Genomic DNA, 23,003 nt, shown 5'->3' with positions numbered 1-23,003 from the left:
GTAAGACTACTCACACCTACTAATACAGGCACGTTCATCGTTTGATTGGTTGGCGGACGTGTTTATGCAGCTAGGGTTGATGAGGGGCACTGACGTCTCGATTCACAGTCAGACCAACGACTCATAAACTTGCGTGCCTGCACAAACACTCTTCCCACACCACAGTCACCCCACTGCTGCCAGAAACTACGCGTATCAGCGATTCCCGTGAGCCCTGAACCGCATCAGCCCGCCGAGTGTTCGCTTGACCAGAACAATTGCAAGCCCAACCCCAGTCGCCACCGCACTGCCGATAACGCGCGACCGTACGCCCTCGATTCCGCACGAGCGACCACGACCAGATCTATTCGCACGCGACGATCACCATATCATCGGGAAGCAAGAGTAGTAAACGGCACACCGTTATCCCCCGCTCCGCCCCCGGAGTGCAGATCCGTGCTTCGCCCGCACCTTTAAACAAGCCGTGCACGCGCAAGTGTACAGCGAGGTGCCACGAAGCTCCAAGGATCTGTCACCCAAGGCCACGCCTCTGCAGCCTATGAGCAGCCTCCTGTGGCAAGCCTTCTACGACGACTCGATCGATGCCTTCGAAAGGTGTCTCGAGGCCGCGGCGCAAAATGCCCGATCGGTACATGTGCCACGAGGTGGGCCATCGCATGGAGGTACTGCCACCATAGGCAGCCCAGATTATGCTTCATCGCCGAGCGCGTTGGCGAGAAGTCGGAAACCACACACACCCAGGACGCCTGCTGTTGGCGCAGTTGTCCTCAGCAAAGCTGATATCAATGGACGGGACAACCAGGGCATGACATTGCTGCACCACATTTCTTCCTGCACAACGGAAAATGCGGTGGCATTTGCAACTGCCTTGGTCGATCACCCGCTCATCGACCTGTATGTTCAAGATCTGGAGAATGGATGGACAGCTCTGCATCGTGCCTTCTACTTCGGCAATGTCACCATTGCTCGCTTGATTCTCGAACGCGATAGCGGCAACATCTTTGCCTCGAAGCAGGTCAATCAGCTGCTGAAAGTGAAGGATAGAGAGGGCCTTGGCCCTCTTGATTTGTATGCTGCTACAATCAAAGACCGGACGTTGCGACCTGAGGCGACCGGACGTCGTCGTTCTGCTTCGGATGCAAGTGAGGAAGACATACCAGGTCCGGAAGGAGAGGACGAGTCCAGCTCCTCAAGGATCCAATCTACAGAGATCGGCGGCGATCAATTGTTCTCGTTCGGCTCCGGAAGCAATAACAACCTGGGTTTGGGGGACCAAGATGATCGAGCATTTCCCGAACGTGTTACTCTTCGCCGTCCGGAGCACCTTTTACGGCGCTTCTACTCCGAGTATTTGAAGCAGCATGACCTGAAGTGGGCATTGCATGATCCGACATACCAACGCGAGGCGATCGATATTCGTGGCATGTGGATCGAAGACATGCCATGGGTAACTCGATCCCGCCCTCTGGTCATTCAAGACGTCTTCATGTCGAAGCTGCACAGCGCAGTGTTGACGAGTGATCCGATCTCCAATCTGTACATGTGCGGTCATGGGCAGGGGGGCCGCCTAGGCACTGGAGATGAACGTACGCGCTTCACCTACGTTTGCGTCGAGGGCGGTGCCTTGGCGGGCAAACATGTCGCCACTGTTGCTCTTGGACTCAATCATTCCCTTGCTTTGGATGAGGCAGGAGAGATCTATTCGTGGGGCAACAATGCCTACGGACAGCTCGGGTTTAGCCTGCCGAAGACCTCTGGAGACGAAGATCCCATCTCTACGGTCCCACGCCAGATTTTTGGGTCGCTGAAAAGGGAAACAGTACAGGGCATTGCTGCTTCACGCTTCCATTCTGTTGCCCACACTTCCACTTCACTGTTCACATTTGGCAAAAATGAAGGCCAGCTTGGCATCGTGGATTCCGATGCACGCTCTTTGGAATTCCAGACAACGCCTCGAAAGGTCGCGGCATCGCTCTTTTCTTCGCCCATATCAGCAGTCGCCGCGATCGATCGAGCAACAGTGTGTCTGCTGGACAACCACGATGTATGGGTGTTTGCAAATTATGGCTACGCGAAGATCCAATTTCCGTTGGATGGGTTCACGAACTACTTTCTGAAGCAGAGTTTTCTGGTGACCACGTATGACACTGCACCCAACAGAGTCATCAAGATCACTGCCGAAGGAGATACCATTTGTGCTCTCAGCAGCCGAGGAGAGATCTTCACTGTGTCCATTAGTCAGCGAGCCGATGATAGATCGAGTGTTTCTACCACTAATCCTGCGAAGATCCGAAGCGCAATCAGCCAACCCCAGCGTATCTGGTCTCCGAAGAAGAGCAATATGGCTGCGAGAGATGTTGGCCTCGATGCAGATGGCTCTGTCATCCTCAGCACTGATGAGGGTAGTGTATGGAAACGCACTCGACGCGCGAAGATTAAGGATTCTACGGTGACTGCCGCTTCTGAGTATCGTCCGAAAGACTACAAGTTCTCCAGGATTCCTGGTCTCACTCGCGTTTTGGCAGTTCGAGCCTCCGGAAGCGGTGCATATTCTGCGCTTCGGTACGATTGCGACGTGCTTCGAAAACAGATTGTGATTGAAGATCCGTCGTTGTGGAAACACGTATTTCCTCTCATGTCATTTGGGGACTTCGGTGACAATGACAGGCGAAGCGATGACGACGACACACGTCCACGATTCTGGCAAGGCCCCAAGAAACACGACCGCCTCGCTGCTGTCAAAAAAGCTATCCTTGGTAGTGCCGACATTGACGCTGATCTCCGAGCGTACTTCGCGAATGCTACGGCCACTTCGGATCACAGTTTTGACGCATGCATAGCAACAACAACCTCAGATGTCCAGATTCCAGTGCATCGGTTTATGCTCACTGCGCGGAGTCGAGTGTTGAGACGAGGCTTTCGGGACTTGTGTGAAGCAAGTACCTTCACTGTCCCTGATCTGTGTCAGTCCGAAATAAACGAACACGGACAACTAGTGCTCACTTTTCAAGGCGTGGACCTGCTCACCATCGTGGATCTGGCAATGTACCTGTACACCGACGATGTAGTCCCGTTGTGGAATTTCACAAAGGCGGCACCAAAAATGGCTTATTCTTATAAAGAGGTTCGTGCCGAGCTGATGAAGATTTCACACAAGTTGGAGATGCGAGCTTTGGAGCCTGCGGTGCGCCAGATGGTTTCGCCGCGTCCGTGCCTCAATATGGATCTGGAGCTTGCCTACGCTGATCCGGCTTTCTTCTATGATGCAGATATTGTCGTTGAATTAGAAGATGACGAGGAGATCAAGCTGCACGGCGCGCTGGTTTGCGCGCGGTGTCCATTCTTCGAAGGATTGTTTATGGGGCGGTCCCGCGGCGCTTGGATTGCTGGGCGAGCTGACGGCGACCATGTCAAAGTCGATCTCAAGCACGTCAGCGCGAAGACCTTCGCCATGGTATTGAGACACATATACTGCGAGGCTGGAGTAGAGCTCTTTGACGACATTGTCAGCACAGATACCGACGATTTCCTCGATACGGTGACTGATGTCCTCAGTTGTGCCAACGAGTTGATGTTGGACCGGCTCAGTCAGGTTGCGCAGTCCGTAGCTGGACAATATGTCAACGTCCGAAACATTTGTGGGCTTCTGAACGCCATGGCGCCTAGTGCTGTCCGCGAGTTTCTGGATGCTGGTTTGGAATACTTGTGCCTCAATCTGGAGGCTATGCTGCAAGGTCACTACCTCAACGAGCTCGATCCCGATCTACTGGAGGAGTTGGACGCGGTCGTAAGAGCCAACCAGCTTGCTTGCATGCCCTTCGCCAAAAGTGGTCGAGCTGAGCAGCTGCTCCATGATCGTCATCCTGCACTGGCAGAAGCAATTGATCGAAACAGGCGCAGGAAAATTGATGCTGTAGCATTACGAGCGAAGTTCAATGACGTGTTTAGCCCGGGGATTTCTGGCGATGCTTCCAGCAACTCTTCAGCGCATAAGGCCAGACGACGGTCATCCCAGATCGCGAAACCCGAGTCAGTGCGTGAGGTGCCTCTGCTCAAAGCGAAGGCATCCACCAAGGACATGATGTTTGATATGGATGAGGATCAAGACCAAGCATCAACACGCCTATCCCCTGTCATCAGACCAATGATGAGTCCTCGAGGCCTCGATGCCACATTCCAGAACACGCCCCCCGATGAAACGTGGTTTAACTCTCGCGGCAAAGCAGTGCCTTCACCTAAGCTTGCACCGCACTCTGCTACCGCTGGCGCCATTACTCCGAGAACTCCCAAATCCCCGCTGCTCGGTGCCGATGCAGGCAATCCATGGTCGCTTGCACCCCTGTCCAGCAAGGTCGACATGAAGGACATTTTGCAGCAGACTTCAAGTTCGGATCGTACCTCAAATCTCACCCAGGGCCTTGCTTCCGCAGCCAGTCCGCCGCAAAATGTGCCGGCACCTTTCAGCCTCCCAGCGCCAAAGATGAGTCAGAAGGAGCGGAAGCGCATGCAACAAGCGCAGCTCCAAGGAGCTGTGTCAGTCTCGCCGTCGAATCAAGCCCAAGGGGAATCAGCGAAGCCATTTTCGTGGCAGACAATATCCTCACAAAAGCGGCCTACGCTGAAGAATGTCATGGAGAGTGAGACATCGACTCCAAGCGGATCACCCAACTCACGTTCGAACAGCACACCGCAGATGACCATGAGGCAGACAGTGGCCAATCCCAAGCACGCCAAGCAAGCCATAGGACCTGGGATCGTACAGCAGAGGAGCGTGTCAGACAGTAAGCAAGTGTCACTCGTCAGCGGACCGCAGGGCACCAACCAAAGCAAAGTGCAGACTCTGCCAGTATCGCAGCCATCGAGCAGTAGACCTATACCCCAATCGATTCGTCACCAGCCTATGGTGGAGGTGGATCTGGGCTTGAGCATGTCGGAAATTGTTGCTCAACAGCAGATCGAAAAGGAGATCATCCGGGAAGCTGTGGCAAAGCGAGACTTGCAAGATATCCAAGCAGAGCAGGAGTTCCAAGAATGGTGGGACAAAGAGAGTGCTCGCGTACAACAAGCGGCGCAACAGGACAGCGCGGGACCGGCGAAGGGTTCTCGTAGAGGACGAGGGCGAGGCGGTGCACGCGGAAGGGGCAAGAAGCCTGGTGGTGAGGGCAATGCGAAAGGCACTACCCAAGCAACCAAAGTCGATGGCAAAAAGTAGTGGTTTCTCAGATGACCCGCTGCAATATCATTGTGCCCGAGGCCACGCTCACGCGCAGAGAAAGCACTGTCTTCCCGGAGGAAGGCGTCGGTCCCAGTATTCTATTTTGATGTATAGCTTAGACATGACATGTGGTGTGAGAGACAGGATGGTGAGCCTTCTTCCTATGCAAGGTCTACAGAATAGACGAGATAGATAGCACGGTAACACGAGGCTCACGCCGAGATTATCCGACAATGGCATTGTACCACATGCAGTGACAAGGCGTGCGTGCGTCCGCGGCATGGAGTCGCATTCACCGTGGCCGGGAATGACTGGTAGTGAGAATGAATCAGCGCGGTGAGGCGAACCACAGAAGTGCAGCGAAGCCAGAGCAACAGCGGGGCTCCACTCTCTTCACATCCACCTCCAGACAATGCGTGCCTGTCTCATGCATTGACTGCTGGATTGAGCACGAGCGCGACAAGGCGCGCGCACCTCCGTCATGCCCTCGCCCTCCCCGCAGCCACCACTGGCGGCGCCCGTGGCTCACCACCACCACCATCACCAATCCAAGGCCACACCGACCTCGCCCGGCACCGCGTCGAGTGGCGGCAATGCAGCCCGTCCACCGTTGATGAAGCGACAGAGCTCGCAGAACTCGCAGACGAGCAGCCGCCACGGCTTCGCCAGTCCCACGGCCAGCGAGCAGCACCTGCAGCACCATCCCGCGCGCGTCAAGCCGCGGCATCATGGCGCCAAAGTCGTGCTCCCGCGCAACCACAGCAGCGCGAGGAACCTGGCCAAGATGAGCAAACCGCCCCCGAGCGGAGGGCATCACGTCGCCTTTGATGATTCCCGGCGACACACGCGACAACGATCGCACGAAGGAGACACTGAAATCCGGTTGCCCGGGAGTCTGGACGAACAGAGCCGGCCGCCGATGAAGCGGAACATGACTGCGTATCAACTGCCGCGCACGCAGAGTCAGAGCCAAGTGAAGCTGAAGAAGAACCTGAGCCATGGGCAGCTCACGAGGCTGGGTGGAGGTCATGGAGGTAGCAGCAGGAACTTGTCCGGGCTTGGAGCACATGCGGCGCGAGCGCCCATGAGCCCCGGGTTGAAGGGGCGGAGCAAGCGACCCAAGAGTGCGGAAATAACGCCTGCTGAGTATCGCGCGCTGCAAGAAAGAAAGGGCTCAGGTCAGGAGAGGAAGGGCTCAAACCAGGAGAGGAGGGGCTCGAACCCGGAAAGAAAAGGCTCCGGATCAAAGGCGAATGCATCCAAGAAGGTTGGCTTTGCTGTGGGAAGTGACGAGAGTGGAGACTACGACGACGATGATGATGTTGGGGTCAGACAACTCGACATGGAGGGCAGTGGGCTGCAGGAGGATGAATGGACCGAGGAGTCAGCGAGCGCAAGTCCGCACAGCACGAGGCAAAATACAGCCAACAATTCGCGGCGTACCAGTATGAATTTCACTGGGAAGGAAAGGAATACTACGGCTGTCACGCCCAGCGATCTTTTAGCGGCGAAAGTGAGCGAGGGAATGCAGAGAAAGAGAGCGGAAATGGAGACGAGGCAGGACGCTAGCGAGAGTGAAGACTCGAGTGAGGAAGAAGGGACGAGTCCTATGACAATGGCGAGAATGAGAGCACCACCCACGCCGACGACCGCCGATGAACGACAAACTGCTCAGACTGCTCCACGAATATCATTTCACCAGCCTGCCGAGTCAATGACTCGGCCACAGCAGACGCCAAGGGATGAGCAGCAGCAGCAGCAGCAGCAGCAGCAGCAAGCAGCTCCTGATGCTCCAAGCACATCTGTCCATGACTACGCAGACCAGAAGCCAGCTTCACCTGCAAAGAACTCAACTCGGGATGCAATGCACGAGCCTCGTAAGGATCCTGAATTGGCCAAGCCTCAGGCACCTCAACACTCTTTCGCGCCGCCGATCTATCAGCAACAAACTGCCCGTGGGGACGCGCAACTCGAGACTCACGCGACTGCGCCCTCGCTGCCAGAAAGCAGAGAGCAAGCGCATCAAGCGAGAAAGGAATATGCCAACCCTGCCGCAAAGCGTGTGGCCAGCCAACAGCAACTACCTTCGCCAGCAGTGGTGTCCAACGTGAGTGCGCTGGATAGCAATCACAGCAGCACCACTTCTCCTGCTCCCTCTCTTCGTTCCTCAAGGTCGAATCTCGTAGGCGATAGTATGACTGATGCAGAAAGGGAAGATGCCGAATTGGTTTCCCGATTCATGCCTTCTGCATCTCATCCCTCGATGGGCAGTGGCGTCAATACAGCGCTCAACACACCAAAACAAGGTAGTGGCTTCCACACCCCCGAAGAGCATCATGGCATCCCTCGAGACAGAAGTGGGTTTCAGGTCGGCCCCACCAGTCCTGGCTCTACGGTGTCGGGCTCGTCTGGCTACACGACGCCCGCGCAAGGGATGGGCCGCTCGCGAACAGAGTTACGTTTGCTGCAGGAGAAGGCATTAGCCGACCTTGAATCTCGTGCTGAAGGTCTAGGAGGCGCGAAACCAGTCCTCCCGGGCCACGTGTATGACCGCAGGAACGAGAGTCTCAAGTCTTTCATGAGTGGCGCTGAACTGCACAGCGGATCCGGACTGAATATGGGACCGCAAATATTCCAGGGACGATTCAGGGCTGTTAATACCGAGCTGCGTGTTGTGCAAAAGTTTCGCGATCCCGTTGGAGAAGCCATCATAAGATTGCGAGGCTGTAAAGGCAGTCGGCTCAACCGTCCTCCGTCTGCTTCAGGCCCGAATCGATCCTCAACTGGTCTGTCAATCTCCAAGAGCGCAGTCAGCCTACCGAGCGCGCAGAGGGGAGGCGGCCTGAGTAAATCAGCAAGTCCTCCCAAGGGAGATGGAGCATTGAAGAGAGGCGGACAAAGCCAGGTGCTTGTCGGCGGAACTGGTGGAGGGAGCGAAAGGCATCAGTCGAGGCGTGGTGTGAGTTTCGCAGGAGGACCTCCCAAGACGAGGGAGATACCGAGCAGAGATGAGGCGCCTAACGGAATGTCAAATGCGGATATTGCGAGAGTCGCACAGGAGCTGTGGAACGATTTCTGAGACAAGTACGATTGGTTGGATACTGGAGAGCTTTGCATATACGATTGGTGCGGAGGCAGAGGCGGACTTTTGTTGTTTGCGATTTCAGCGTGGCGTTTGGGGTGAAGCTCTTGTGCAGTGGCATTGGATAGGGGCCTTGCGAATTGATCATTGCAGTATTACTTTGGTGGTGTCATTGGCAGCAATTGTCTATAGAAGGTGTTACATTATGAAGATATGATCAGATGCATGAGATCGCTTGGGAATTGTCGAAGTTGTGTTTGCAGGATACGCTCCAGTCGGTGAGTTGAGTGCTCACGGGATTTGAAGTGTAACAATTCTTACAGGAGCCATAATCGTGGAACCCCTCTGAATGCAACGACCTCTGAGTGCAAGCGCCTAACTAGATTAGCTCTCGCTCCATGAAAAGCTTTGGTGATTGGCTGAGCGACCTGCGGTTGCACTCAGAAGTAGTTGTATTCAGAGGGAGCCACGGTTATCAGGTATGCGACGAGCAAGGGCAGTGGGAACAGCGGTCACCTCGATTCGGCGCATTGTGCAGGCTGTCACAGGTGAAGTTGCATCGCAGGTGCGCAGTCTGTGCCCCGGCCTATCAACGAGTTGTGGCACAATCACCGAGACGGCAATCTATGTTCTCCAGCCGGACTGGAGACATCACAGCGCTAGACATGAAGCCGAAATGAAATGTTGCACAACTCCACCGCGCGTGGTCTTCACTCACTTCCGGTAGTAGTAACGTGGCCTGACAATGCTGCGTGCCTTGCTTCGCGCATCGCATGATCCATTGGAAGTGGCAGTGGTACGGCAGGTGCTGCAATGACATGATGGTTCAGTCCAGAAGAGGCGTGGGCGATCACTAACGGCCACGGTGACGGCATGGGCTGCGCTAGACGGAGTGATTCCCGTGGCTCCGAGCAACGGACATGGGTGGCACGAGTGTTGTGCGGGCGAGAAATGAGCAAGAAACAACAGAGGTGATAGGCGGGAAGAGGCTCTCGTGGTTCGCGCCTCTGCTGGGCTCGAGGCAACCAGAGATCAGGAGGGCGAGTCGGGGGTCGAGACTGCGCTGTGAGGCATGGCTGCCTTGCTTTGGCAGACCTCGAGCAGTGGGCATGTTGGGTCGGGAGGGCGCGAGCATTGCCTTGCGGTCATGGGCGTGTGGAGGTGGAGAAGGGTCCGTGGGTCTTCTTCTTCACGCTGCCAACGGCCCACGCTCAGGCCCAGCGCAGAACAGAGACATGCCTGCTCGGAGACAAGTCGCACACGTGACCCCACTGAGAATCACCTCGCGTGGGCGGTGGTGGTTGATGACTCGTTGGTGGTGCTCGTGGTGCTGCCAGGTTTCGACACCGGCGCTAATGCCAGGGCCGCACAGGATGTGCCGATGCGGCGCTCGACGTGGCAGCTCGATGCGCGCACGCTGGCAGAATACGACGTGCTGCTGTTGAATATGCGCCATGCCAATAGTGGGTGAAGAAAATGCGCGGAATTCTCTGCAGCGCTCACAGTCAGCAGAATCCACGCGCGCTCGTTCGTGGCACGAAGTGAATTTTGTGGGTAATCTCGTTTTGTTTGGACAAGCGCACGGACGGCATGAGCTAAAGGGTGATTGAGTTGGGAAGACCATGGCGATGGGCCGGGCTGCTTAGCGCGTGAAACAAATTGCAGGTCCCGCCAATATAGAAGTCTATTGATGCCCGTCGCGCTCGCGCCTTCGCTTCCTCTCTCTGCGCTCGCGACACCGTCAGACCACCACGCTCACTACCACCGGCTCCGGCCACTCACATTGGACGCTCTGCTCCAACAATCGCACTCGTTCATTGACGCACGTCTCGACGACGTGCCATCCACGCTCTCTAGCAGCTTCATCGACAGACAGACCAGGCGTCAACCCCCGAGACAGTCCCAGCCATCGTCTTGACGACGACACGTCTCTCAGAGCATCAACCATCGACCCTCGATCGCCCGCTCTTCCGTCATCGTCCAATATCGACCATCTCTTCGCAACATCCGCGACAACAAACAATTGTCGTCCCAGCATTCCTGAGCTCAGCGTCATCGCGCATCCATTTCGACCCTCAATCTCAGCCCAACTGATCGGATCGACCCATTCCAATCACCGTCATTATGCGCTTCTTCGATCTCTCCGCGAGCGCTATCGCCGCCGCTGCGCTGCTCCAAGGTGCCGTCGCGGCCGAGCAACCTCAGGGCTACGGCGCTGGTGAAGCCACCACCTCGGCGGTGACGACTTACTACACGACCATGACCGTCTACCGTGTCGCAACCACCGTGACCGCAACCCGAAACGGATCCCTGACCGCGTACCCCACTACTGGGGGACCAACGACTCTGGTGGCATCAGCCACAATCCCAAGCTACGGCAACGGCACCAATGTGCATCCTGGCGCTGCTCCGACGACCGGAGTCGAGGCATCGCAAGGCGGCGCCAGCGGACTCCAAGTATGTTCCATGGGCGTCGCACTTGCCGCTGGTGTGGCTGGTCTGCTCTTCATCTAAGCAGACTGATCACAAAATGGATGCCACTTGGTGTCGTTTCTTGCAACGCGGCGTGCTTGCGCGCTCGCGCATTTCTTACGAGCAGAGGAGAGGAGGAGATGTTTGTCGATGTTGACCGTTCTTACGACTTATGCATGATGGAAGCGCGCTTCACTGTTGATGTTCTTCAGCTGGGAGGTCTTGCGAATGGGAGGAAAGCTTTCCGTTGTCGCCTCTCTTGGCGTCGACGGATGCGCATGGACGAGCCTATACCCTAGGAAGCGATGATGACTGACCGAACGAAGATATACCCCCTTTTTTTCGACACTTCGTGTGGAATTCTTTCGATTACCCTTCTTGGATAGATAGATTTAGCTTGGTGAGAACAAACTTCTTTGAACACTGCGGATTTCATCCCTCTTCTCAAAAGCTGTTGACTGATGGTACGTGTGGTCGTGTCCTAGACAGGTGTCTGTACCGCTTTCACGCTGAGCCTCTGCCTGTTCAGCCAAAGCTCTGCTTTCTAGCGACTGCTTTGCAATAGTAGTACTTGTTCTTCATCCGGCGGAGTTTCTCTAGGCATGGGTGGGGCTCGCGTGGCGATTGCAGCCAGAGATTGTGGCGGTGTTCAGTGCACTGATGGTATGCCACGAGGTCACATGTGGGCATGAACGTCGAAACTGTGGAAAGAGCTCAACGCTCGAGTTTGCAGCAGACGTGAGGTCGGAGTCGTGAAACAACGCTGCTGTTGTCGATCAGTGCAAGTGTCAGCTCTTGCCCAAAGTGCAGTGCTTGTTCACCTTCGGACCCACTTCAGAGTGGAGCTTGTGACGGCAGTACCTTAACTTCGACCTTCGACTCATGAGCTTGCACGTTTATCCAATCCCTACACAACCAGACGAGCTCCACAGTCGAGCTTGCAATACAACAGTCGCGTGTTGACTGGCACATCGAAATGCAACGCGTCAAGAACGTCGGCTATGACGAAGATGACCTGTACTCCGACGAGGACGAATATGCGGGGGAGCAGGACGAATTCAGCGCAGAGGACAAAGAGAACTTTGTGACTCTCACTCCTGTAGTGAGAGCAGAACTGGAAGAGGCGGCTATCACAGTGACCACAAAGGAGATTGAAGATGCGTTATGGCATTACTATTGGGACGTGGGCAAGAGTGTGGCATACTTGAAGAACTCGAGGACACCGCAACAGCCCAAGCAGCAGGAGGGGAAGAAAGAAAAGCCGAAGACCAAGTTTGATGAGGCAAATGCAGCCAATGCGGCTAATGCAGGTGAGTTGAATATTTCTTCGGAGTCTTGTACCGGTCATGCTTGCTGGCGTAGCTCGCATGGCTCCAAGTGCACACATCGACAGGCTCTCCGACGATACATCTGGGCAGCCACTGATTTGGCGGTGGTAGACCCGAAGCCTACGCCGCCAATGTCAGCTGCAGACTGGTTCAGAGGAGTTCCTTGGACGAATGTGCCTGCTGAAAGCATTGGTCAACTGGTCGCTGCTCAACCAGCCCGCCCTGAGCCACGATTGCTCGGAGGTTCTTCGAAGCTGGCGAAGCTAGCGGAAGAGCGTCGTAGGAAGGCGGCCGTGGCAGCACAGCAGCCTGCCTCAACAACAGGCGCCGATCCTATCAGTGGACTCGATCGCCTGAGCAAACCAAAGGAGGCTAAGGAGAATGATCGACCTATTGCCAAAGAAGAAGCCAAGAAGTATCCCATTCGCCGAAAGAGGTCACCAACGCCCCCTCCACGAGAGCCAAGTCCACCACCTCCAGAACCAGAAGAAGAGGTGCCGGATCTTCGAAGTTCTCCAACCGCATTCGGTCACACATTAGCGAGGAGCGATCGCGAAGCACAGGATTCCAAGCAACTCACCCTTCGTGATTTGTTTGGCTCTGGCTATAGTCTTGGTCCTTTTGCAGCGCCCTCACCGGATGACACTGTGCTTCGCGCTCAGAAGTCCAGCAAAGGATTGAACAAGTAGATACCTTCAGCTGAAACATAGCTGACCATACATGAAGCGACAGAAAGCGTGAAACAGACACCGACAACGGCGAATGGCCTTGCAAAGAAAACGGAAGCAATGAAACTTGATGCTGCTCCGAAAGCGAAAAGTAAAGGGCTCGATGTGCCCAAGCTATGGAGCCAGGAACAGGCGAGGCGCAGGTCCGCAGCGTTTGTGGTCATTGGCCATGTTGACCACGGCAAGAGTACACTCATGGGCCGACTACTTCTGGATACTGGAGCTGTAGCACAAAGGGATATTGACAAGTGAGTACACTTTGCCGCCTGTCTTCTCAGCAGTGTTAATGCTCAGCAGATTCAAGAAGCAAGCTACAGAAATGGGGAAGGCCTCCTTCGCATTGGCATGGGTCATGGACACAGGCGCAGAAGAGCGCAAACGAGGTGTCACCGTAGACATAGCCCAGCACCATTTCAGCACCGACGACACGGACTTCACGATACTGGATGCCCCGGGCCATCGAGATTTCGTGCCCAACATGATTGGCGGCGCATCCATGGCAGATATTGGGCTACTTGTTGTGGATGCGAATCAGCTCGAATCCGGTATGAAAGGCCAAACGAGAGAGCACATCCTGCTTGCACATGCCGTCGGATTACAAAAAGTTGTGGTGGCTGTCAACAAACTCGACTCCACGGCGAGTCCCTGGGACGAATCCACGTTCAAATCGATCAGCTTGGAAATTCGCAAGCTCCTGGTGGAAACTGGCTTTTCCAAGGACGACATTGCGATTGTGCCCTGCAGTGGACTTAGTGGTGAGAATGTGGTCAAGGCACCGGAGGCCAAATCGGAAGCAAGTTGGGTCATAAACAAGCATCCAACACTACTACGACAACTCGAGCAATCAGTCCCATCAGGCACACTGCCGGAAAGTGTCTCGCGTCCACTGCGCTTGCAAATTGCGAATGTGTTTCGAGGTGGCATACAAAATCCTCTTTCTATATCTGGTCGGATACGAAAAGGCAATGTGCAGGTCGGCGAGTCTATGACAATTCAGCCCAGCGGAGAGAACGCCACTGTCAAGGGTATCGACTTGGTGGGAGCTGCCAGAGACTGGGCTGTGGCAGGGAACATTGTCACACTCCATCTGGCGGACATTGAGGCTCAGCACCTGCGAAGTGGCGACGTTGCTTGCAATGCGACCAAGCCCATTTCCGTTGTGAAGAACGTGATCGCCCGGGTTCAGGCCATCGGTGCTCTGCTGCCGCAAGAGGTAGATGTGCACGTCGGACGGCTACACGTTCCGGGCAAGATCAGCCAGCTGTTTAGCGTGGTCAACGCCAAGGACGAGATGGTGAAGAAGAAGCCGAGAATCATCAAGGCCGGCCAGAGAGCTCTGATACGAATTGCTCTGAACAGCGGTGCGCCGCTGGAGCCAGGCGATCGTGTGGTGCTCAGAGCTGAGGGCAGCACAATAGCAGCGGGGACAGTGGAGAATGTGGGCAGATAGTAGGAAATACTTGGTAATGAGCCATGACCGAAGTGAAAGGAGAAGGAGCCCAGCTGTAGTTTGAAAGCATGTCTTTCTCTGAAGCTGACGGTGAGACTGTACTTCCTTGCTTGATGAAGTGGCACATATGCGCCTCAGAGACTGAATCAAAAACAATGGCACATGGTATGTGCTGACAATCGCCTGTGCTTTGACGGGAGTGCTGAAGTGAAATGTTGCAATTGTGAGGCCTAGACGCACGTGCCAAAAGGTGAATTGTGGGTCCCAGAACCGAAAGCCAGATTGCTGCCCAATCGGGAACCCAATTGACATAACCACGTCCGCTTTCTAGGAGGCAGTCACAACGCAACCTACTTCTCTACCACTAACTGATAACGCCGACGCTCTCTGGCCCAAACGCACGCCGCGACGAATCGTCTTTGCAGGAACGAAGATCGTGTTGGAAACGAGGCAGCCATCATGTCTCGCAGAACCGCGGGGCCAGACAAGGCCGAACAGAATCGAGCCACGTTGAAGCAATTGGTCAAGTTGGAGTCTAACAAGAGCTGCGCGGACTGCAAACGCAACAAGCATCCGCGATGGGCGAGTTGGAATCTTGGAATATTCATTTGCATCCGGTGCTCGGGCATCCACCGCGGCATGGGCACACACATCTCGAGGGTGAAATCTGTGGATTTGGATTCGTGGACAGATGAGCAGATGGCCAGCATGCTCAAGTGGGGAAATGGGAGAGCCAACAAATATTGGGAGCACAAATTGGCAGAAGGACATGTGCCTAACGAGGCCAAGATTGAGAATTTCATACGCACAAAGTACGACAGCAAGCGGTGGGTGATGGACGGACCTATCCCAGATCCGAGCACTCTGGACGATGGAGGTGTAGACGACGATGTGCCTTTGAACGTAGTGCAACAGCAGGTGAAGGAGCGTGAGAGGAGTGCGAGCATTCGAAATGGACAGGCGTCAAGAGCGATACCAGGCCCCTCGGCACCGCAGCCCCAGATGGATTTGTTTGGAGACATGAACGAACCGGTAGCACAACCTGCACGACCAAGTACAACGGAGCCGTCGATCAACAGACCCGGACCTCCAAAAGCACCTGCTGCAGCACCAAAGCAAACCAAGCCTGGTGAGAGCTTGCTTGGGCTAGACTTTTTTGGAGGCACTCAGTCTGCACCGCCCGCCCGCCCTTCCAGCACTGGTCCAAATGCCGGCGGAGCTGGCAGATCGGACCTGAAGCAGTCAATTCTATCGTTGTACGCATCAAAGCCTGCAGCTCCGCCAGCACAACCTGCCGCCAACGCCATGTCCTCACCTCTGGCGTCGCCCTCATCTCAGTCAAACGCCCAAGCACTCGGCGGCCTTGACGATGCGTTTGGCTCGCTCTCTTTCTCCGGCCCGCCAGCACAAGCAAAACCTGCACCGTTTTCGAACTTCTCGGCACCAACAGGGCATTCCAGGCAAGCTTCAGCGCAAAAGACATCAACGCTCAGTGGTGGCAGCTTCTTCGACATGAAGCCTTCCCCACCTTTGAAGCAGTCGTCTCCCCTGGCTTCGCCGCCCGCTCAACCTGCTATCACGACAAGGCAGCCTAGCAACAGTTTCGGCGCAGATTTTGGTGATTTCTCATCAGCATCCCCAGCAGCGACCACGAAAAGCCCACCGGCGACGACCAGCAGTGTGGGCGACTTGTTCGATATGAGCGCCCCCGCTCCCGCTCCGAAGCCAGCGCCGGTGAACAAACCTCCTCCGATACAGGCTGCCAACTTCTCAGCTTTCAATCTCTCTCAACAAAGCTCCGGTCCGGCACCAGCTCCAAAGCCCGCTCAGACCTCTGCAGTGCCGACATTCGCCGGTTCGAACGTCTGGGATTCAAACGACGCATGGGCAACGCCAGATCCAGAGCCTGCCCAGGCTAACCCAGCCCCAGCTCCTGTGTCGACTCCCGCCTTCAAGTCTACGACGGCCCCTGCTGTGACGACGAGTGCATTCGATTCTGGTTGGGGCGACCCTGAGCCGGCGAAGCCTGCAAACACATCCACGAGCGCTGGCGGATTCTCTGTCCAGCAAGACGAGGAATTCGGGGGGTGGTCACACGCCAGTCCAGTCGCCACATCTCCAGGACCAGCCAAAACGGGTGGAGGCAATGTGAACAATACCGATGACCTGTTCGGCAACGTGTGGGGGTAGATAGACCACGGCCCAATGTGAGATGCAGCCCCTGATTTGATAATGAATAAAAGCAACAGATCATGTCCCTGTTTCGTGCCTCTATGGTATTCATTTCGAAGTGAACAATCTTCTCCTGTGATCGCTGTATGCACATAACCCAGCCCTAACGCCTTCGCTAAAGTCGCAACTTTTCCCGAATTGACAACACTGCTCTCTCAAAATATGAGATGGTATATCCAGTACAATAGCACCACCACGCCGATGATGATGCCAGCCAGCTTCAGCACTGCGACCTTATTCCCTGACTGCGCCATTGTGATGAGGCGTCTGCTGGACCCTTTGAGGGACCCGGCCATGGTGGAAAAGGTTTCGGACGTGCTGTCGATGACATGCTGGTCTCGGGCGTTGTCGTAGATGTCGATGGTGACGGAGCGCAAGGCGGAGACTTTCGCGGAGAGGGAGTTTAGGGAGTCATTGTTCTGCCTGGAAGCAGGTGTGTGAGTGGAATTGTGCATGTAAGCGGTCAGATGAGGCGGCTACCTTTCGCGCTCGTAGGCTTCGGACATGGCGGACGCCGAGGGGAGGGGAGTTGTATTGGCGTTGCTGTCGGAGGTGCTGCGGAGGAGCGTGCGGAGACGGAGACGCGGTCGTCGGCGGGTATTCGCGTTGGTATCGTGTGTGGTTCGCAGGACAAGTCGGCAGGTGAGGCGCCGGGAAACAGTCGGCCGGTCGGTCGAGCAGGGGCCAATGTACACTTTATGATCTATCGTCGTGATCTTGATCCTACGCCTGCCACGCTTCTCAAGTCAGAATGCCTCAGATGCACGCGACACGGCAAAGCCACGAAGAGCGTAGAGAGTCGACTTTCCGTGGCGAATAATGGCGAGTCCAACGTCCTAGGTTCTGTTTGCTGTCCGGTGGTGGAAGGGGACGTGCAGCCCCCCACACGTCATGCGAACAGCGTCGTGCGTGAGCCCTCAGCCACACAGTCTTGGAAGCTGCGCTTGAACAACCTCGACGAACGCTGCCTGGAGTGGCATCTCACTTAATAATCCACCACTCACTACCCACCGCCGACCTCTCCTCCTCCTCCTCACCCTCGCCATACCCCCGCCTCATCGCCCACCATGCCGCCCTTCCTCAACAACCCGCTGCCCTCGTCGATGCGAAGTGCGTAGCCACACCACCCCGCCATCCTATCCGTCAGCTGCTAACAGATCGACAACAGGCGAATGCAAAAAATGCGGACGTATTCTCGCATCCTTCATCGATCCGCGACAAGCCTTTGGACCTGACAAGGTCATTCCGCCCTCCATTCTCGCCAACGCCAAGGGCCTCGCCATCATCACAGTCTTCAAGGCCGGCTTCCTCGGCTCCGGGCGGTTTGGATCGGGTGTCGTGGTCGCGCGTCTTGCAGATGGTACATGGTCAGCACCGAGCGCCATTGGAACAGTCGGAGGCGGCTTTGGTGGACAGATTGGATTCGAGTTGACGGATTTCGTCTTTATTCTCAACGATGCGAGTGCCGTCAAGACCTTCTCGCAAGTGGGCTCTTTGACATTGGGAGGCAATGTCAGTATCGCTGCCGGACCGGTCGGGCGCAACGCTGAGGCTGCGGGAGCCGCGAGCTTGAAGAGCGTCAGTGGCATTTTCGCCTACAGCAAGACGAAAGGTCTCTTTGCGGGTGTGAGTTTGGAAGGTTCGGTGTTGATCGAGCGAAGAGATGCAAATGAAAAGATGTATGGACGCAAGTTGACTGCGAGGGAGCTGCTGGGTGGTAACGTACCTGTGCCTCCCCAGGCGGAGCCACTCACAAGAGTGCTGAACTCGAGGGTCTTTGCGGGCGTAGGAGGAACGTTCAGAGACGACGCTATGTACAACGATGTACCGGTCTACGATGATAGCCACGAGGACGTGGTATGGCAAGGGCGGACTGGCGATGGCTACAACGCCGGCATTCCGACACAGAGAACTGGCGACTTTCGACAAAACAACGAATTCGGTGGACCGAATCGCGCATCGACTTGGTCGGACCAGCAAACAAGCTACGGCCGTGCCAATCCGAACGAGACCTTTGACACCATGGGATCTCGAAGTCGATCATCCACAATCGGCGATCAGTCTGAATACGTCTACAGCGACCGCAAAGGACCTGCACCTGGTCGTCCTTCAGCTCCGAAGCCTGCATTTGGCAGTAAACTAGCATCAGCGTCTCCCGGACAAGCTATTGCCAAGTTCACATTTGAAGCCGATCAGCCAGGCGATCTGGGCTTCAAGAAAGGCGATGTAATCGACATCGTGAAACGAACTGAGAACGAAGCCGATTGGTGGACTGGACGAATTGGTAATCGGGAGGGCATATTCCCAAGCAACTACGTCGAGGTTGTATGAATCCGCCGAGGAAAGGTATCTGGTTGGCTACTTTACCTTCTTGGATTATTGTTCTTCGCCTGCGCGTACTTGCTGGCCTTCGAAATACCCGGATGATATCACGAAAGCGTTGCGGTTTTGAATGTGACATGGCTGATGAATGATGCCGCAAAGAGAGATTGTAAATAGCGCGGCGTTTCGTGGTTCCCTAAGATTTATGCTCGACAGTAGCATTAGCGTAGCGATACAGGTGGTGGCATTTTTGCGGACTCCTTCTTCATCGTTCACCGCACACAGTACAAATCGTACCCATGAATCGTTGCCAATAGCGGTGGTTGGAAAGTAGCAGTATTCCTCTGCACGGAACTCGCGATTGGAGTAGGCCATTGATCACAGAGCTCGATGAGAAGGAGAGGCTTGTGCCCGATCGCCTTGACAAGGGCTGCGACTTTCGTTATATCGGCAAGCTCACCTTGTGCTCACAGACATATTGGCCTAGAAACATCATCACCCTACTGATCCGCCCATGGTCTCATTCGTGATGCGCATCCCCAAGACAACGGCTTTGCCCAGGATCGATACACTTCGCACGATACATTTCATGGCGACTTGTCCTCTTCCAGCGCCCAAGGCCGCGCTCTGGATCATCTTCATAGGCAGCGGCGTACTGATGGCATTCTCTAAGCTCACAAATAGCCCACCTGTTGGAGACAATCAATGGCTTGGCTCGAGAAATATGGTCTCTCGTTGGCGTACTTACCCACAGTGGGACCATGAGTACTCAGACCGACTATGCTCAGCACCAACGTCCAGGATAATTTCGGAAATAGGATTGGGAAGGCGGTGATGAGCGTCTTCGTGGCTGTGCCCGGATTGTCTTTTATGAGTTTGAGGGTAGTTCCTGTGAGATTGTCGAATCTCAAGTTGTGGAAGTGCAGTCTTGCATATGTCTTGAGGAGGGAGAGCGATGTATCGAGCGTTGTAAAGAGATCGTTGAAGAGTATGCGAACAACGTTGGCGATGGTCTGAATGGCGACTGTGCTGTGCCCGAGACGCTTCTTCAAGTGGCCAAGGAAACCACCGATTGAACCAAATGTTGCCACCATCGCGCGTTTGTCGAAGGATTTGTCAAGAAGTTTGTCGAAGAGTCTGCTGGAGAGTTTGTCGAAGAAGTTGTCGCAGTTGTGATTTGCACATGTCTGTGAATATGAAAGTAATGTGGTCACATGTTGCTAAAAAGGGAAGCTAGATGTAATCGTGAATGTGTCGTCGCATAAGCCGCATGCAGAAGGTTATATTCTCAACGCCAGGAAGTCTCGCAAGCGCAACCAGTTGGATATCGTAAGCAAATTGAGCACCCACAACCACATTATGGCAATGTATCGAATCATTGCCTGTGCTCCTAACCACCTCAATGTACCACTAGCCTCTCTGTCCTTGAAATCACCCACCACGCATGGATTACACCTGATGACAGAAGTCAGTCACTGCAATTGGTAGCATTTGGATGCTCCCCCAGTGCTCACCTGGAATCCAGCCCAATACGCAAAGTGCAATATTGATGAGTAGATCGGCGCCGCATGCTTTCTTGATGAATACCGGCACAGGAGGAACAAAAATGGCGAGGAAGTAGAGAAGAACGTCGCTGCTGGAACTTTTCGCCATATTGAATGCCTACAAAATAGCTCACATCAGTTTCTGTACGACATGCTGGATGGAAGTGAAGACTAACTTGCGACAATTAATAAATAGTTAAGATTTGTATGTACGAGTGTCGTCCTGTGTGTGTGGATGATGACCAAAGTCTGTGCAAGATGAAATAATCACAAGTCCAGAATTTGCCGCAGACTTGGACGTACGATATGCTATTATACCAGCATCGCGCGACCCAGCGACACTGAATGTCCGCGGCGCGACTTCTGGTCTCACGACGATGATGCCGCGGAGCCACAGGGATGACGTCTGCCTGCGCCTCGAGACAAGGATTCGCCGCTGAACGAGGCTTGTGCGTGGCTCACAAGGTCCGTGCAGATGAACAAATTGAACTTTCTCCCAGACAGATTGTGATTCCTTTCCAGTCGCTAACAACGAAGTCTTCAGTTTCTGCACTTCCGTGTCCCCGCAAGAAACCTCGAGGATAATTCTGAGGAGCAAAACCTGCAAGGACTCATCAGATATGGGATCCATAAATTTCAATGTGCTCTGACATTTGGTACAGTTTTCAAGCCGCCCAGCGGCCACTGGGTCGAGATGTGTTCCTGGACGATTTGCAGAGATGGGAGGCTCCGCGTACTGACATGCAGCCTCAGCCTTTCTGCGGCATTTCTGTTCCGCAAAGTGCGTTCATTACTCTTGCTCAAGAATGGCTCACCAACTTTTATTGTCACTCGCTGATTACTCCACGTCCGAGGGGTGGTCACTCAGCTCAGGGCTCTCAGGCTGACCCTCAGGGCTTTCTGGCGCATCATATCCAGATATTTCGTCTTCGTCGGCATCTTGCATTGCTTTCTTCCTTGCAGCCACGGATACGCCACCTTTCTTGTCTCCGTGTCTCTTGACAAGATGCTCAATCGGACAACCCTCATTCCAGCCTTCACTCGACTGTCCAGTCGCCGCTCGACATCTAGGGCAGGTCTTTCCGTGCTTGATCAGCAAGTAGTGTAGCTTGTACTTGTATTCATCCGGGATCCTTGCGTCGCAATGAGAGTATGTGGTGTTCCTGTCCACTTTGGGTTGCCCTTTCTTGGTCGACTTCGGTACCCAGCCCAGATATTGCACCAGGCGAAAGACGTGAGTGTCCACCGCGAATGACGGGCGTTGCAAGCAGAAGAGTGCAACGCATGAAGCCGTCTTGGCACCGATTCCAGGGTATGTGATCATTTTGTCGATGGCATCGTTTGTGCTCATTGCGTGCAAATGATCAAGTGAGATTATTTCCTGCTCGGCCTTGTCGATCTCCTCTTGCCTTTCGCCCTCCGTTTCATTCTGAACGCCTGCTACATCCTCGCTCGATTTGGCTAATGCAGCTTTCCTCTCTTGGTTCTCCTCATACACCATCTGCAGGATGTTCTTGATGTCTTTGGACTTGACATTGGCCAGGCCTCCACGTTCAATTGCCTTGAATACTTCTTGTTGTGGAGCCAGGCGGACTGCATTCCAATCAACGCTACCCTTACCAATACCCTCTTTCAACGTGCCAAACCGATTGACGAGTCCCCTGAATGCAGTACTGGAATTGCTATTTGTCGTATTGGCACTCAATCGGGTCCTGATGAGTGCATCCAAGACTGATGGCACTTCTCCACATCCGGCAACGTCCAACGATGGTGGCGGGATGGCCTTGGGCACAGTCACTTTACCATGCTTCTTCTCCAGAATACGCACAACCTCTTCGCACTCCTCCCTTGTTGGACGCGCATAGTCGGGGAAGGGTGAAACGCCGTGATTTAGAGCCAGTTTGGCTTTCTTTGAGGTCTTCTTCGCAGAGCTTGGTTCTTCTGTCGTCTCAAGTTTCACAGGCGACTCTTCTTTTACTGGCCCAGATCGACGAGTGCGTTTCTTTGGTGGCGCTTTGTCATTATGCTCTTCCAGGTCAGGCGTCGGAAGAGTGGTGCCAAGATTGTGTGGCAACTCATCGTCGTCCACATTCTCTTGCTTAATAGACTTTCTCGACCTCTTTTTCGAAGTGTTGGATGGAGTGATTGGCTCGTCTTTAACTTTGACAGAGGCATTGCCAGCCTTTTTGGATGAGGATTTCGGTTTTCTTGTCTTAACAGCGACTGGGGTGGTCGGTGGACTGGAGAGCTGTTGTGGCTCCGCTTCGCTCTTTGCCTTGGCCGCAGAAGCACGAGTTGCTCTGGCCATTTTGCCCTTAACGATGCGAGTCTGAATCAAATTGAAAGGCCAGGACCGAAGCGACGTGGGCCTACACAGCGGTGGCAATAAAGCTCGTTGGCGTAGGAGCTGACAAGCCACTTTTTGAGCCCCAAGATGCGACGTGCGAGACAACAATCGAAGAGAGTCTGAACAGATGGTCTGCCAGTCACGAATGCTGGAGAGGAGGCGCAGAGCGTGGCCGATGGAGGCGCTTTGTGGTCGAGGAGAGTTCGAAATCGATGAGGTCAGATCCGGGCGCTTGGGCCCGCTGCAGGTACGCGATCGATCTCTGCAGGGACGCGATGTGACT

The 23,003-nt window shown here is 54.7% G+C and overlaps 8 protein-coding genes across 10 annotated transcripts; 6 read left to right on the top strand and 2 right to left on the bottom strand.

Moving 5' to 3' along the window:
* Positions 1-538: 538 nt before the first annotated feature.
* On the top strand, positions 539-5,212 carry CKM354_000358600 (uncharacterized protein; the record flags this gene model as incomplete). Its single annotated transcript, XM_044798790.1, has 1 exon — positions 539-5,212. One exon carries the CDS (start codon positions 539-541, stop codon positions 5,210-5,212), a length of 4,674 nt encoding a protein of 1,557 aa, XP_044654725.1.
* A 484-nt stretch (positions 5,213-5,696) lies between these two features.
* CKM354_000358500 (uncharacterized protein) lies at positions 5,697-8,294 on the top strand (the record flags this gene model as incomplete). The annotated part of the gene is made up of 1 exon (XM_044798789.1): positions 5,697-8,294. The coding sequence occupies one exon, from the start codon at positions 5,697-5,699 to the stop codon at positions 8,292-8,294; it is 2,598 nt and encodes an 865-aa protein (XP_044654724.1).
* Positions 8,295-10,421: 2,127 nt separating this feature from the next.
* CKM354_000358400 (uncharacterized protein) lies at positions 10,422-10,811 on the top strand (the record flags this gene model as incomplete). Its single annotated transcript, XM_044798788.1, has 1 exon — positions 10,422-10,811. The coding sequence occupies one exon, from the start codon at positions 10,422-10,424 to the stop codon at positions 10,809-10,811; it is 390 nt and encodes a 129-aa protein (XP_044654723.1).
* A 934-nt stretch (positions 10,812-11,745) lies between these two features.
* On the top strand, positions 11,746-14,275 carry CKM354_000358300 (uncharacterized protein; the record flags this gene model as incomplete). 3 transcript variants are annotated; one of them, XM_044798785.1, is made up of 3 exons in its annotated part: positions 11,746-12,782; positions 12,834-13,073; positions 13,123-14,275. In XM_044798785.1, the coding sequence occupies 3 exons, from the start codon at positions 11,746-11,748 to the stop codon at positions 14,273-14,275; spliced, it is 2,430 nt and encodes an 809-aa protein (XP_044654720.1). The 3 variants fall into 3 exon arrangements, with proteins under 3 accessions (XP_044654720.1, XP_044654722.1, XP_044654721.1); XM_044798786.1 differs by lacking the exon at positions 11,746-12,782 and having other exon boundaries at positions 12,886-13,073; XM_044798787.1 differs by lacking the exons at positions 12,834-13,073; positions 13,123-14,275 and having other exon boundaries at positions 11,746-12,786.
* A 459-nt stretch (positions 14,276-14,734) lies between these two features.
* CKM354_000358200 (uncharacterized protein) lies at positions 14,735-16,465 on the top strand (the record flags this gene model as incomplete). Its single annotated transcript, XM_044798784.1, has 1 exon — positions 14,735-16,465. The coding sequence occupies one exon, from the start codon at positions 14,735-14,737 to the stop codon at positions 16,463-16,465; it is 1,731 nt and encodes a 576-aa protein (XP_044654719.1).
* Positions 16,466-17,574: 1,109 nt separating this feature from the next.
* On the top strand, positions 17,575-18,838 carry CKM354_000358100 (uncharacterized protein; the record flags this gene model as incomplete). Its single annotated transcript, XM_044798783.1, has 2 exons — positions 17,575-17,617; positions 17,676-18,838. The coding sequence occupies 2 exons, from the start codon at positions 17,575-17,577 to the stop codon at positions 18,836-18,838; spliced, it is 1,206 nt and encodes a 401-aa protein (XP_044654718.1).
* A 486-nt stretch (positions 18,839-19,324) lies between these two features.
* Positions 19,325-19,923, bottom strand: CKM354_000358000 (uncharacterized protein; the record flags this gene model as incomplete). The annotated part of the gene is made up of 2 exons (XM_044798782.1): positions 19,325-19,518; positions 19,578-19,923. 2 exons carry the CDS (start codon positions 19,921-19,923, stop codon positions 19,325-19,327), a joined length of 540 nt encoding a protein of 179 aa, XP_044654717.1.
* A 1,288-nt stretch (positions 19,924-21,211) lies between these two features.
* Positions 21,212-22,681, bottom strand: CKM354_000357900 (uncharacterized protein; the record flags this gene model as incomplete). Its single annotated transcript, XM_044798781.1, has 1 exon — positions 21,212-22,681. The coding sequence occupies one exon, from the start codon at positions 22,679-22,681 to the stop codon at positions 21,212-21,214; it is 1,470 nt and encodes a 489-aa protein (XP_044654716.1).
* Between the last annotated feature and the right edge of the window lie 322 nt (positions 22,682-23,003).

The sequence above is a fragment of the Cercospora kikuchii genome (assembly GCF_019650295.1).
Source record: "Cercospora kikuchii DNA, contig_00002, whole genome shotgun sequence".
Lineage (NCBI taxonomy): Eukaryota > Fungi > Ascomycota > Dothideomycetes > Mycosphaerellales > Mycosphaerellaceae > Cercospora > Cercospora kikuchii.
This window is presented reverse-complemented; position numbering and strand designations above follow the sequence as displayed.